The sequence below is a fragment of the Capricornis sumatraensis genome, unplaced genomic scaffold, assembly GCF_032405125.1.
Source record: "Capricornis sumatraensis isolate serow.1 unplaced genomic scaffold, serow.2 scaffold3, whole genome shotgun sequence".
Classification (NCBI taxonomy): Eukaryota; Metazoa; Chordata; class Mammalia; order Artiodactyla; family Bovidae; genus Capricornis; species Capricornis sumatraensis.
The window spans coordinates 6,970,317-6,985,921 of NW_027184614.1; the positions used below are offsets into that span (position 1 = coordinate 6,970,317).

At 38.7% G+C, this 15,605-nt stretch overlaps 1 protein-coding gene across 1 annotated transcript in view; it reads left to right on the forward strand.

The window, feature by feature from the left end:
• Positions 1–15,605, forward strand: part of LOC138072335 (kelch-like protein 2) — a 159,211-nt gene that overhangs the window by 137,297 nt on the left and 6,309 nt on the right. The window contains exons 9-11 of the mRNA XM_068963435.1: positions 3,838–3,955; positions 14,496–14,693; positions 15,087–15,188. Of these exons, the coding sequence (XP_068819536.1) occupies positions 3,838–3,955; positions 14,496–14,693; positions 15,087–15,188 (418 nt within the window). The remainder of the gene's footprint in view (positions 1–3,837; positions 3,956–14,495; positions 14,694–15,086; positions 15,189–15,605) is intronic.

The following is a 15,605-nucleotide window of genomic DNA, read 5'->3' on the forward strand; positions in this document are numbered from 1 at the left end:
TGGCATCTTTAGCTTTGCTGTCTTTAGCTATGCCTTAACCTTTAGAGTGAAAACTAATTCTCTTCTAATATCTGTAATAAGCATGCTACCTTTAAAAACATTCTAAAGAGTTCTTGGTGAAATCCTGTCAATTATTTTCTCTTTTGTGATCATCTATTCAGTTGACACTGTCTCTAGGCTCTTCTCTGCCAAGGGGTTTGGATGGCCCTCCCAACTGTATTAAACTTCGGATTTCTCAGTTCTTTAGCTTTGATTTCATGGTGGGTATGCTGATCCATGAAGGTTCTATTCTGCTCTCTCAGGGTGACTGGAGAGTAGGGCGGCACACCTAACAGGTAGCAGGGAGATATACTGCTGCTAGTTTTGTATTTGCATAGTCTCTCCTGAAAGTTTATTTATCTGCACATATTTTTGAAAAGTGCTTCTACTGGATGCTTTTACAATAGCACTGTTTGTCATTTTAGAGGGGCTATATTCAAGATTAATTCTAACTAGATAGTTAAGAATGAGGCAACATGATTAACAGTAATGATGCATTTTATTATAATCACAATAAGACACATCAGACAAAATGTGGTGGCAGTCCTGGAATAATAGATAATATGTCTACCATGACAGTGACTTATTAGTCTCTGATTCTGTGGACTCATACTTATTTGCATAAGATAAATCTTTTTATAGCTCAGACATTAGTTTTATATCTTCAGTAAACCGTCTTGGGAATGTGTAAGGCACTCTTGGATTTGGACAGTATAATGAAAAACTGTGTATGTTTTGCTACTATATGTTATTGTTTAGTTCAGTCTCTCAGTTGTGTCCGATTCTTTGTTACTCCATGGACTGCAGCATGCCAGGCCTCCCTGTCCATCACCAACTACCAGAGTTTACTCAAGCTCATGTCCATTGAGTCGGTGATGCCATCTAACCATCTCATCCTCTGTCGTCCCCTTCTCCTCCTGCCTTCAATCTTTCCCAGCATCAGGGTCTTTTCAAATAAGTCAGTTCTTCGCATCAGGTGGCCAAAGTATTGGAGTTTCAGCTTCAGCATCAGTCCTTCCAGTGAATATTCAGGACTGATTTCCTTTAGGATGGACTGGTTGGATCTCCTTGCAGTCCAAGGGATTCTCAAGAGTTTTGTCCAACACCACATTTCAAAAGCATCAGGTGTCTTTATAGTCCAACTCTCACATCCATATATGACCACTGGAAAAACCATAGCCTTTACAAGACGGACCTTTGTTGGCAAAGTAATGTCTCTGCTTCTTAATATGCTGTTGAGGTTGGTCATAACTTTTCTTCCAAGGAGCAAGCGTCTTTTAATTTCATGGCTGTGGACAGTATCTGCAATAATTTTGGAGCCCCCCAAAATAAGTCTGTCACTGTTTCCACTGTTTGTCAATAGTTGTATTGTGCGGGCTTAGTTGCTTCTCAGCATGTGGGACTTTAGTTCCCTGACCAGAGATCAAACCCACATCCCCTGGATTGCAATGAAGATTCTTAACCACTGAACCACCAGGGTTAACAATAACCATTGGACCACCAGAGTTAACAGTAACACCGCATGTTATTGTTAGCTTCTTTTTTTATTTGGAACCTGTATTTTTGTAAATGCTATCATATTATTTCTGTCTGTTTTTCTTTATTTTACCCAGGATATCTAAATTTGATATTTCAGGAGGCAATTTAAACTAATATTTAATAGGTAAAGAAAATGAAAAAACAAAGTTTAATTGATCTACATTTCAAGATGCTCACTTGATTTTGTGTAACTAACTCCCTACTTTGTACCTTCCTTAAATATGTCATATTTAACTTTTCCATACACATGTCTTTGTAGTTTTCTATTCCTTTATATTAGCATAATAAGTATGGTGTTTCTCATGTGAAACCAGCTGTCTTTTACCAACAGTTGGGATGTCAGAATCATGACACACTTTTGATGGTAGTAACACTGTCTCTTGATCTCATACAAATATCCCTGCTCTCGTCTTCCCATTATACATTCTTCCTTTCCTGGCTATCTCTGATTTTCAGAGTTCCAAATCCTCAACCCATTTTACTTCTCTTGGGTGAGTAAAGGCCAGATATTACTACCTTTCTCTGTAATCAGTAGCACATTTTCCCTTCCCATTTTTGATCTACAAGAAGTGAACTGTTGCATGGAAATCATAAGATTCATAGTTGCGAATCATGAAATCTATTCAACTATTTTGTTTCTCAAGGATTTTTTGAAAAGTATTCCCTTTAGAGATTTTTTTTTTAACTGTAACCAAGCCTCTTCTAGCTATTGTGTAACTGCTGGGCAGAGTTTAAAAATTTAAGCACAGATAGATCTTGTATAGATCCCTAGATACAGGATTGATCTTACTGTCTGTTGCACCTCTGTGATTTCACAACTTTTCCCCCTCCCTTTTTTTCCTTTAGGAATAGTAAGGAAGGGTAATGCAGATTTTCTTTGTTAATTCTGCCTTTTATTTATTTGCATTCAACACTAGGGGAATGACAGGTCTAAAAAAACTTATATAATTGTGCTGTATCTGATCTTTTTAAGACCTTTAAAATTCTTTCTCCTTTCCTCTAAATTACTAGAACAAGCTTCTTTTTGGAAATAGGACTTACTTTGATTTCTATGTACCCATCTTTCTATAGTTTTAAGTACAAGTAGGTCATTGTTCAGTCAAGGTGCAAACTTCCCCTTTTTGTGTCTATGAATCATTCCATCTTCTGTTTGAGTTTTTGTTTCTTTTGAACATTCTTTTTCCTGTGGTTATCTAACTTTTTGCTTGAAAAGTCCCTGCCGTTCTTTACAGTGTTCTACTTGTGACATCATTAACTTTTACATTCTTCTGAATTGACAGGTATCCAAAGTGTGCTCATTTATATTCATTAAAAGACAAACACATTGATTGCTAAATCCCATCTATCTAAAGGTTCTCCCCGCTCCAGGAAGTTTTCACTAAATTACAGCTACATTTCATTTTCTGGTCAGGAATAGCAGTTAATGTCTATAATCATATATAATTGTATATTATTCTTGAACTACTTTAGAATCTTGTCTCCCTAGTGAAATCTATAAGCTCTTAGGGATAGAGACCATGTCTTATATTTCTTATATAGAACACCTTAGCACAGTTCTGATTAAACACAGATGATAGACACTTAATAAATAGTTGGTGAATTGAGTTGACCTCACTTATTCTCTGCTCATTCATTTGTTATGATTTCTAGTATCTCCATTATCTGGCCTCTTGTTTGTTTTATCTGTGGGACATCCATGGAGATCTCTTTACTTGATATCTAGGAATCTGTACTCTCTCGTGAACTTAAATTTAATTAGTGCTCCTTTTTCAGTAGTGTTTTTTTTTCTTCTTCCATCTTTCTTTTAATACCATACTGTCCTCTTCACCTCATTTACCCACTAACATAAATTTCATTTTGTCTGCTCTCCTAGGTTGTGGAGATCTAATCCCTGGTCATTACAAAGCTGGGATCTAGTTTATAGCAAGCCCTATGACATACTGCAGCCTTGCCAGTGCTGATTGCCTGCTGTTTTTGGCTTAAATACTGCTTCTGCTTGAAGGATCAGAAACTTATTTTAGTTTCTGATATCCTTATTTTTGACTAAATGTGCTAGAAAATAGAATTGTAGTTCTAACATATGTGTGCCCCCTTGGTGATGTTTATTAAATGTTTATTAGGTGGTTGTTTTCCCTCAGCTCACCCTACCATCTTCATCCTAATACTCTCCATGTCATTGTCTTTGTATCGGTAAGACATTTTAAATCCCTGAGTATGCAGTAGTTGTTTGTTCAAGTGCTTATACTTCTGCCCTTCCAGTTAATGGTGGTGGTTGGGGGCCAAGCACCAAAGGCTATTCGAAGTGTGGAATGCTATGACTTCAAAGAAGAGCGATGGCACCAAGTAGCAGAATTGCCTTCTAGGAGATGTAGAGCAGGTAAGCATGATGCATTGTGATCATTTCCCTGTTGCTGGGTCATTGGGAGTTTCCTCTCAGGTCTTATCTTACTAACTAGAAGAATCTATTGGAAAAACTTTGATTAAAATAGCTATGTGATTAAACAGTGATTCAGGAGCCTCATACAACTCACAAGACATTGGTGGAGTTAGCAGCTTCTTTCTTTAATTTACATATTTTTCTGATTCTAATGTAAGGTGGAGTATTAGCAATTTGCTGGATATTTTCCTAGTTACCTTTGTTGAAGTATTGAGAAGCAATTCTTTAGCTTGGGACACTTATTGCTAAGAAATTCCTAACTTGGCTATAATCCACAGTTGCTTTCTTCCAAGCTTCTGCTTTTCAAGCATTTGTTGAAATGGACCTTAATTTAGCCAAAACTGCAATCAGAAAAAGACGTTTGCAATTTCTAAGAATTCTTTCTGAGACTCAAACCTGGATCTGTAAATTCATGTCTCCCAGTGCAAAATGAGTTGTAAGCGTAACAGAACATTTCTATTGTGGTAGTCCTTTCACAGTACATCCTGGAGCTCGTTATATAAGAACATAGATTTAACTCATTCCTTTATATCTGTCTAGTATGTTGGAGAGGGGGTTCTGGATGTAGTATAATTTTTACTAGTTTTTAATTGAACATTAAAATTGTTTTTAATCTTTCTTTATGAATAGTGCTGCAATTCCTTATACATATATCATTATGTATGTGTGCTAATAGATTTTAGTTGGATAAAACTCTAGAAATGGAATAATTATTAAAAGGGTCTCTTAAGATAGACTAATTATTATTTCCACTAACAGTAAATATGAAGGTACTAATTTCCCTACATACCCAATGAAAGTGAAAGTCCTCAGTCCTGTCCAGCTCTTTGCAACCCCATGGACTATATAGTCCATGGAATTCTCCAGGCTTCCCAACCCAGGGCTTGAACCCAGGTCTCCCACATTGCAGGCAGATTCTTTACCAGCTGAGCCACAAGGGAAGCCAAGAATTCTAGAGTGGGTAGCCTATCCCTTCTCCAAGGGATCTTCCCAACCCACAAATCAAAATGGGGTCTCCTGCACTGCAGGTGGATTCTTTACTAACTGAGCTATCAGGGGAGCCCCTATAATACCTTATAATTAAATGTTTGAGTTTTGCAAGCTGGTAGGTGAAAAATTCTTTCACATCTAGTCTGCACTTCTATTTTGAGGAAAGTTAAACATCTTTCTAAATGGTCAGTTCATGGTTTCATGATTTGTGCCATTGTTTTATTATTGATTTGATATGTTAAGGAAAATAGCCCTTTTTCCCTGTCAGTTGTGGTGTGAATATGTATTTGTATTAATCTTTTGACTTTATTTGCATTATTTTTGTGTTATTTTTGCCATGTAACACTATTACTTTCTATATGTTCCTGTACCATCAGAATTTTGTCCTTGTACTTATGGATTTCTTTCCTATATAGAAAAGCCTAATTCAAAAATTATTTGTGTGTATAATTCATAGTATTAATATCTTATATAGCTGTGATAGTTCTCAAAACTTAAGAAATCAGTATTGGTATATTACTATTACCTAAGCTACAGGCTTACTGTATTTTAGTTTTTTCTGTTAATGTTTGTATTCTGTTTCAAGACCTCACATTGCATGCATGCATGTATTTATAATTGAAGTAAATATAGTTGATTTACAATATTGTGTTAGTTTCAGGTATACAGCAAAATGATTCACTTACATTTATCTTAAGACTATTTTCCATTATACATTATTGCAAGATATTGAATATAGTTCTCTGTGCTATACAGTAAATCCTTGTTGCTTATCTACCTTATGTGTAGTAGTATGTATGTGTTAATCCCACACTTCTAATTTATTCTTTTCTCCATTTCCCCTTTGGTAGCCATAAGTTTGTTTTCTGTGTCTGTGAGTGTGTTTTGTATGTAGATTTGTTTGTATCATTTTTAGACTCCACATATGTGATGTCATATAGTATTTGTCTTATGACTTACTTCTGTATGATATTCTCTAGGTTCATCCATATTGCTGCAAATGGTAGTATTTCATTTTTTGTTATGACGGAGTAGTATTCCTCTGTATATGTGACACATATTAAACCAATCATCTATTGGTGGACACTTGGTTTGTTTCCATGTCTTTGCTATTGTAAATAGTGCTACTCTGAACATTGAGGTGCATGTATCTTTACAAATCACAATTTTCATCTTTTCCAGATATATGCCCAGGAGGGGGATTGCTGGATCATATTGTAGTTTGCATTTTTAGCTTTTTAAAGAAAACTCCATACCATTTTCCACAATGGCTACACCAGTTTACATTCCCACCAATAGTGTAGGAAGGTTCCCTTTTCTTCACATCCTTTTCAGCATTTATCATTTGTAGATTTTTTGATGAAGGCATCTGACCACTGTGACATAATACTTCACTGTGGTTTTGATTTGCACATCTCATAATCTCAGATGTTGAACATCTTTTCATGTGCCTGTTTGGACATCTATTTATCTTCTTTGGAGAAATGTCTATTTAGGTCTTCTGCCCATTTTCTGATTGGGTTGATTTTTTTTCTTTTTGTATTGACTTGTATGAGTGGTTTGTATATTTGGGATATTAACCCCTTGTCAGTTGCACCATTTGGAAATGTTTTCTCCCATTCCATAGGTTGCCTTTTCATTTTGTTGATGGTTTTCTTTGCTGTGATTGTGTTTGTGATGGTTTCCTTTGATTCCTTAAAAATCAAAATTTTTAAGTTTTGGCCACCTCATGCAAAGAGTTGACTCATTGGAAAAGACCCTGATACTGGGAGGGACTGGGGGCAGGAGCAGAAGGGGACGACAGAGAATGAGATGGCTGGATGCCATCACTGACTCGATGGACATGAGGTTGAGTGAACTCCGGGAGTTGGTGATGGACAGGGAGGCCTGGCATGCTGCAGTTCATGGGGTCGCAAAGAGTCGGACATGACTGAGTGACTGAACTGAACCAAACTGAGGTCCTGTTGTTGATATTTGCTCTTACTTCTTTTGCCTTGGGAGACTGCTCTAAGAAAATATTGCTGTGATTTATTTCCAAGAATGTTTTGCCTGGTTTTTCTTCCAGGCATAGCATGCCTTACATTTTGGTTTTTAAACCATTTGTGTTTATTTTTGTAGGTGGTATGAGGGAGTATTCTAATTTCATTGATTTACATGCAGCTGTTAAGCTTTCCCAACACTACTTGTTGAAGAGACTCTCTCTTTTCTATTGCTTAGTGTTGTCTCCTTTGTTGGATTAATTGACCATAGGTATGTGGCTTTATTTCTGGGCTCTCTATTCTCTTCCATTGATATATATGTCTGTTTTTGTATCATTACCATAGTGTTTTGTTTACTGTAGCTTTGTAGTTTTGTGTGATGTCTAGAAGAGTTATACCTCCAGCTTTATTCTTTTCCCTCAGTATTTCTTTGGCATTTCTGGGTCATTTATGGTTCCATATAAGTTTTAGTATTGTTTGTTCTAGTTCTCTGAAAACTGTACCGAGTATTACAGATTGCATTTAATGTGTAAATTGTATGGTCATTTTAGCAATATTATTTTTGTAAGAGCAAGAGATTTCTTTCCAATTCTGAATCATCTCCAGTTTCCTTCATTGTTGTTTTATAGTTTTCAGCATATAGATCTTCTGCCTCCTTGGTTACACTTATTCCTAGGTTGTTGGAATTTCAAATGGGACTTATCTTTTAAACTTTGTTTTTCTGATATTTCATTGTTTATGTAAAGGAATGCAACAGATTTCTGTGTATTAATCTTGTATCCTGCCATGTTGTTGAGTTTATTTAATAGTTCTAATAGTTGTTTGTGGAATCTTAAGGGTTCTCTATAGAGAATGTCACATCATGTGCAAATAATGACAGTTCTTACCTCTTCTCTTCCTATTTGGATACATTTTATTTCTTGTCAGACTGATATGACTAGGACTTCCAATACAGTATTGAGCAGAAGCGGTAAAAGTGGGCATCCTTGTCTTCTTAATGAATTTAGCAGGAAGTTTTCCAGCTTTTCACTGTTGAGTATTATGTTTGCTATGGATTTGTCAGAAAGGACTTTTATTATGTTGAGATATGTTCCCTTTATACCCACGTTAATGAGATTTTTTGTCATGAGTAGATGTTGAATTTTATTAAATACTTTCTCTGTGTCTATTGATATGATCATCTATTTTTTTGTTGTTCCTTTTGTTAAATGGTGTATCATATTGATTGATTTACTTACCTTAAACCATCCTTTTTAACCTGGAATGAATGCAACATCAATATGATCCTTTCTCTGTATTGCTGGATTTGGTTTGCTAATATTCTGTTGAATAATTTTGTATCGATATTCTTCAGAGATACTGGCCTGTAATTTTCTCTTTTTTGTAGTATCTTTGTCTGGTTTTGGTATCAGGATGATGGTGCCCTATAGGATAACTTTGGAAGTATTCCTCTCTTTGGAATAGTTTGAGGAACATAGATAAGCTGTATGGTCCTGGACTTTTGCTTGCAGGGAGTTGTTTTTATTACAGATTCTATTATTATCTGTTTCTTCAGTTTTGGCTGAGCTTTTCAGGTGGCTCAATGGTAAAGAATCTGCCTGTAATGCAGGAGACGTGGGTTCAGTCCTTGTATTGGGAAGATCCCCTAGAGAAGGAGATGACAGCCCACTCCAGTATTCTTGCTTGGGATATTTCATGGACAGAGGAACCTGGTGGGCTACATATAGTCCATGGGATCACCAGAGTTGGACATGACTTACCGACTAAACAGCAACGTGTTTCTTGAAACTTTTTCATTTCTTCTAGGCTGTCCAGTTTGTCATTATGTAAGTGTTCACAGTATTCTAATGATTTTATTTTTTTGTATTTCTGTGGTTGTTATTTCTCTTCTTTTACTTCTTTGTTTGTTTGTTTATTTGGATTTGCTCTCTTCTTGTTGAACCTAACTAGAGATTTGTTGATTTTTGCTTATCTTTTCTAAAAATCAGCTCTTGGCTTTATTGATCTTTTCTGTTGTTTTTCTTTTTAACCTTCATTTTCTTTATTTCCTCTCTAATCTTTGTTATTTTTCTTTCTACTAACCTTGAGTTTTGTTTATTCTTCTTGTCCTAATTATTATAGTTGGTAGGTTAGGTTGTTTGAATTTTTCCTTGAGGAACTGCTTTTACTTCATCCCATAGGATGTAAGGTTGTGTTTTCATTGTCCTTTGAGTCAAGGCGTTTTCTGATATCTTATTTGAGTCTGTCATTGACCCATTGGTTTTTTAGTAGTATGTTGTTTCATCTCCATATGTTCATTTTTTCCTCTGTTTTCTTTCTGTAGTTGATTCCTAGTTTTACACTATTGCAGTCAGAAAAGATACATGAAATAATTTCTGCCCTCTTAAATTTGTTGAGACTGGTTTTGTGACCTAGTGTGTGGTGTATCCTAGAGAATGGTCTGTGCATACTTCAAAAAAATGTAATGTATGTCTTGGGTATTTTTGGATGTAGTGTCCTATAGATATCAGTTAAATCCAACCAATATGTTGTATCATTTATGATCCCTCTTTCCTTATTGATTTTTTTTGTCTGGAATGTCTGTCCATTGATAGCAATGGGGTATTAAATTTTCCTACTATTATTATGTTCCTGTCAATTTCTTCCTTTATGCCTGTTAGTATTTTTTTTTTAATTTTATTTATTTTATATTGGGTACATGTATCCTCAGAATTTTTCCACAGTTTATTGTGATCCACACAGTCAAAGGCTTTGGCATAGTCAATAAAGCAGAAATAGATGTTTTTCTGGAAACATCTTTGACTGTGTGGATCACAATAAACTGTGGAAAATTCTGAAAGAGATGGGGATACCCGACCACCTAACCTCCCTCTTGAGAAATCTGTATGCAGGTCAGGAAGCAACAGTTAGAACTGGACATGGAACAACAGACTGGTTCCAAATAGAAAAAGGAGTATGTCAAGGCTGTATATTGTCACCTTGCTTATTTAACTTATATGCAGAGTACATCATGAGAAACGCTGGACTGGAAGAAACACAAGCTGGAATCAAGATTGCCGGGAGAAATAGCAATAACCTCAGATATGCAGATGACACCACCCTTATGGCAGAAAGTGAAGAGGAACTAAAGAGCCTCTTGATGAAACTGAAAGAGGAGAGCAAAAAAGTTGGCTTAAAGCTCAACATTCAGAAAACGAAGATCATGGCATCTGGTCCCATCACTTCATGGGAAATAGATGGGGAAACAGTGGAAACAGTGTCAGACTTTATTTTTTGGGGCTCCAGAATCACTGCAGATGGTGACTGCAGCCATGAAATTAAAAGACACTTACTCCTTGGAAGGAAAGTTATGACCAATCTAGATAGTATATTCAAAAGCAGAGACATTACTTTGCCGACTAGGGTCCATCTAGTCAAGGCTATGGTTTTTCCTGTGGTCATGTGTGGATGTGAGAGTTAGACTGTGAAGAAGGCTGAGCGCCAAAGAATTGCTGGTTTTGAACTGTGGTGTTGGAGAAAACTCTTGAGAGTCCCTTGGACTGCAAGGAGATCCAACCAGTCCATTCTGAAGGAGATCAACCCTGGGATTTCTTTGGAAGGAATGATGCTAAAGCTGAAGCTCCAGTACTTTGGCCACCTCATGCGAAGAGATGACTCATTGGAAAAGACTCTGATGCTAGGAGGGATTGGGGGCAGGAGGAGAAGGGGACGACCGAGGATGAGATGGCTGGATGGCATCACGGACTTGATGGACATGAGTCTGAGTGAACTCCAGGAGATGGTGATGGACAGGGAGGCCTGGTGTGCTGCGATTATTCATGGGGTCACAAAGAGTCGGACACGACTGAGTGACTGAACTGAACTGAACTGAACATGTATTCCCTTTCAGTATTGATCCCTTTATTATTAAATAATGTCCTTCTGTGTCTTTCGTTAGGACTTTTAAACTCTATTTTGTCTTATATGAGTATTGCAACCTCTCCATTCTCATCATTTACATTTGCATGAAGTATCTTTTTTCATCTTTTCACTTTAAATGTCTATGTCTCTCACACTGAAGTGAGTCTCTTTGTAGACAACACAGTGTAATTTCTTGTCATATTTTTCATTGTTGTTCATTCTGCCAGTCTATATGTCTTTTGATTAGTCCACTGACATTTGAAATAATTATTGATAGGTATGTACTTATTAGGACTTCCCCAGTGGCTCAGCAGTAAAGAATCTGCCTGCAATGCAGGAGACAGGTTCAATCCCTGGCTTGAGAATATCCCCTAAAAGAGGAAATGGCAATCCATTCCAGGATTCTTGCTGGGAAAATCCCACGGACAAAGGAGCCTGGTGGGCTATAATCTGTGGAGTCACTAAGAGTTGAATGCAATGAAGCACGTACACAGAGAGCTGTCAAATCCCTGTGTAGACTATGTAAGTCCAATATTTTTGGTGTGAGGGCTGTTTCTGGTCTGTATGCCAGCCACATCTCTCCTCAGAATGTGCTGGCTGTTAACCCTTGATAAGGGGATGTGATTGGAGTTGTTGTGTCCAGAACCTGCTCTAGATGTTGAGTGGGGCCTCCTCTTTTCTTCTTGGCTGTCACAGCCTTGTCAGGGGCAGGATCTGCCCCCAGTTGTTTGAGTAGAAGCACTGAGTCTCAGGCTCAATATGGTGCCATTGCCCTTGCTCTGTCCCAAAAGAAGTGAGCTCTAGAAGCAAGTGAGGACCATATGGTCACAGTGTGAACCCCTGTGCAGTCATTTGTGGTTCTGCCTAGAAACAGCCCATGGTCATGTCCCTTTCTCCATGGTGTTCATCCCAGATCTATTGCTAAGCTATGGTGTGTGGTGTGGAGTGGGCTGGTGCTAGGGGCCAGGGTGCTGTACCTGCAGGAATCAAGATGATTGTGCTGCTGCTGATACTTGGGCTGCCTCTGTGACAGGCCTCTCCCAGGATCTATCTGCATTAGATCTGGCTCCAAGCTTCAGTGTCAGATGAGCAGAACCAGAGTGCTCCATCCAGAAAAGGAACCCCTGGGTATTACCCAGGGGCTGTTTCGGTGTTTGTGTGTCACATGTTTCCGTGGTGTCACCCAGTGTATACACCAAGACTGTCTGCTGCCCTCATGGTGTGAGTGCTGACAGTGGGCTCTGAGATTCGATAAGACCATACACAAGGCCGTCCAAGCTGTCTCTGTGCAGATAGACTGAGTCCTCAACCTGGGCCCATTTGCCCGAGATTCAGCATCTAGCTGCTGTGCGTACTAGCATCCCCACCCATTGTGCATTTTAATTTAGACAGGGAAGCATGGTGAGGTTGCGGCGATCAGCTCCAGGGTGTCTCTGCTCTGATTGCTAGTAAACCAGCACTCGTACACTCCTCAAGAGCAAAGACCAGGCCCCTTTGAGACAGGCTGGGACCTGGAATATGGCATCCTTTACTGTAGTGCTTGTATCTGGAAACACCTTTAGCAGCAGAATATAAAGAAACTCTGATGGTAGTTTAGTTGCTAAGTCACGTCCAACTCTTGCGACCCCATGGACTGAAGCCTGACAGGCTCCTCTGTCCATAGGATTCTCCAGGAAAGAATATTGAAGTGGGTTGCCATTTTCTTCTCCAGGGGATGTTCCTGACCCAGGAATAGAACCCAGGTCTCCTGCATTGCAGGCAGATTCTTTACTGACTGAGCTATGAGGGAAGCCCACTTCACACATGCATAGTCAGGGCACTTATGAACAAGGCTAAAACACAACTGCCACTTCTGACATGCTGGGAGCAAAAGCAGGGTCCTGCACACAACACTACCAAGGGGTGGGCAGACCATCTAAGTTACATGCCCTGTGCACCCCACCGATCCTCTCTCACCTTCACACCATTTAAGAAATCAGCTCTCATCTCTTCAGGGAGTGAGCAAGGGAACCTGTTACTTGTTTTTGCCCCCTTTTGCTAAGCACATATCCCAGTAAAGGCCTGCCTGAATTCCTGATCTGGCCTCTTATCAATTGCTATTTCTTAGAGAGTCCAGGAGCCTACATCTGTAACACCTTCAGCCCCTCTATCTGTCCTATCAGACCTTGCAGCAAGCAAGGGGGCCTCCCCAAGACAAGGTCCTGCCCATGTGAACCTTTCCTTCTTTACAGCTCCCTCTCAGGTGTGCTAGGCCTGTCCTGCCTTTTTTCCCCCATCCTCCTTGGTTACATGGAAATTTTCCTTGCAGCTTTGGTTGTAAAAGAGATCTCTTGCCAGTTTCCAGTCAGTTTTCTGTGAGAGTTGTTCCACATGTAGATGCATGTTTGATGCATTTGTGGGTGAGATGAGCTCCATTTCCTCCTGCTCTGCCATTTTGATCCTTGTAGTATTGCATTTAGTTGTCATGTTTTCTTAATCTCTTCAGACTTGTGACAGTTCCATAGTCTATATTTTCATGCCCTTGATTCTTTTGAAGAGCACTTGATCAGATATTTTGAAGAATGTTTTACAATGATACTGCAAAGTGTGTAAGATTTATTAACCTTGAAATAGATGTTATTTACTCTAGTGGTTCGGGAGTTAGTCATAATCCCTTCAGGATTAGTGGTCTGGGGAAGGCCTCATAGAAAATATGGAACTTTCATTGGGTTTTCCAACTTGAAGAGGAGCTTCTCAGAACAGGACAGCAGCACGAAAAAGTGTGGGTAGGTGAAGAAGTGGTGAAATCCGGAGTCTGCAATTTAGTTTCTCCCCCTAGGGAACCCCTAGCATCTCACTAGCCCAGGGGCTAGCAAACTTTTTCTTAAAGGACCAGAGAGTAGTTATTTGTGGCTTTGTGGGGTATATAATCTTTGTCACAACTAATCAGGTGCCACCATAGTTGAAAGCAGCATGATGAATATCTGGAGCTATATTCCAATAAAACTTTATTTATGGATACTGAAATTTTAATTTTATGTAACTTTTCATGTATCATGAAATATTCTTTTCTTCTTGACTGCTTTTCAACCATTTAAAAGTGTAAAAATCATTCTCAGCTCAGTGAGCTTCTACTGAAATAGCCTGCTGGCTATAATTTGCTAACCCCAGATTTAGCCCACTAACATGATAAACTAGAAGCACATTATGCACATTAAATATAAACATGTTCAGGTAGTTGAAAAATTCTTGCTCGTTGTTTAAGTCTGTGTATATCTTTGAAAAAGTCAGGAGTCAAAGTAATACCTCAACCCATGCCATTGCATTTTTTCATAGCAGAAAGGAGCACAATCTAGTTGTTCTGTATTCTCACTAACGAACAGTGTTTCTTAGGACCTATTCAGCCAAGCTTCTCCTTAGGGGAACTTAAAACCTGACAACAGTTTTAGACTGTTTGGAATGCAGTCTTTAGGTGGTGGCAGTGTTCTTGCCTGGAGAATCCCAGGGATGGGGGAGCTTGGTGGGCTGCCATCCATGGGGTCGCACAGAGTCAGACACGACTGAAGTGACTTGGCGGCGGCAGCAGCAGTTGGGTTGCACACTCACTATTAACTGCTGTATTTCTTTTGCAGGGATGGTTTACATGGCTGGACTCGTTTTTGCTGTTGGTGGCTTTAATGGTTCCTTGAGGGTCCGCACTGTGGATTCTTATGACCCTGTGAAAGATCAGTGGACCAGCGTTGCTAACATGCGAGACCGGAGAAGCACTCTGGGGGCTGCTGTGTTGAATGGACTGTTATATGCGGTGGGAGGCTTTGACGGGAGTACAGGCAATTTTCTTTCATCTTTTCTAAATTACTGTTAGAAATTAACATAGCAATCATATTTATGGAACAAGGCCTGGCATAATTAGGAGTCAGTTGAGTGTTTTACTAGGTATTATAAATGTAAGTTTAAAATTTCCATCCAGAATGCCTTTAAATGATGTTAAGAGTGCTGAGTATATGTTTTTCTCATGCTTCAGTATCAGTCATCTTCTCAAGTTTAAAGAGCCAGTGAATGTCGGTAGCTTGTATAGATGTTCTTTAGAAAAGAAATTATTTCTCTTCATCATATAATTGGATGTTAGCTCATTTTAAATATAAACAACTGAAGTATTTCCCTAATGTATATATAAGGAACCTGAGGAGGAGATGAAGCACATTGTGCTTTGTTCATTACAGGGCTGTCCTCTGTGGAAGCATACAACATCAAGTCTAATGAGTGGTTCCACGTGGCTCCCATGAACACGAGGAGGAGCAGTGTGGGTGTCGGTGTTGTTGGAGGTGCGGGCAATCTTCTGGTGGTTAAGAGTGTTTCTTCCAGTAACCCAAACCCCAGTTTTCTAAATGAGCAAGCAAATGATTTTAAAAGGGAAACATACAGTGGTTATTATCAAATGTTAGTCGTCCTTTTTTGCCTGCCCCCTGGCCTCTCTCTGTCCTCCCTCCCTCTTTTTCTCATCTCTTTGTATAACGTATATAAAATTATTAACTGATCTTAGTATAATCATTTGGGAAGCAAACCAGATGGCATGAATATGAAGTTTTACATCTAGAGAAGGACTGTTTAACTTTTAAGTGATGGGTTGCCACAGTTATTTGTGTACATGATACTTTGTTCCCCCAAAGAATTAACACAGTAAGTATGAATTTTTTTATTCATTGTGCAGATTTGTGGCTTCCCACCTACCTCTCCATGGT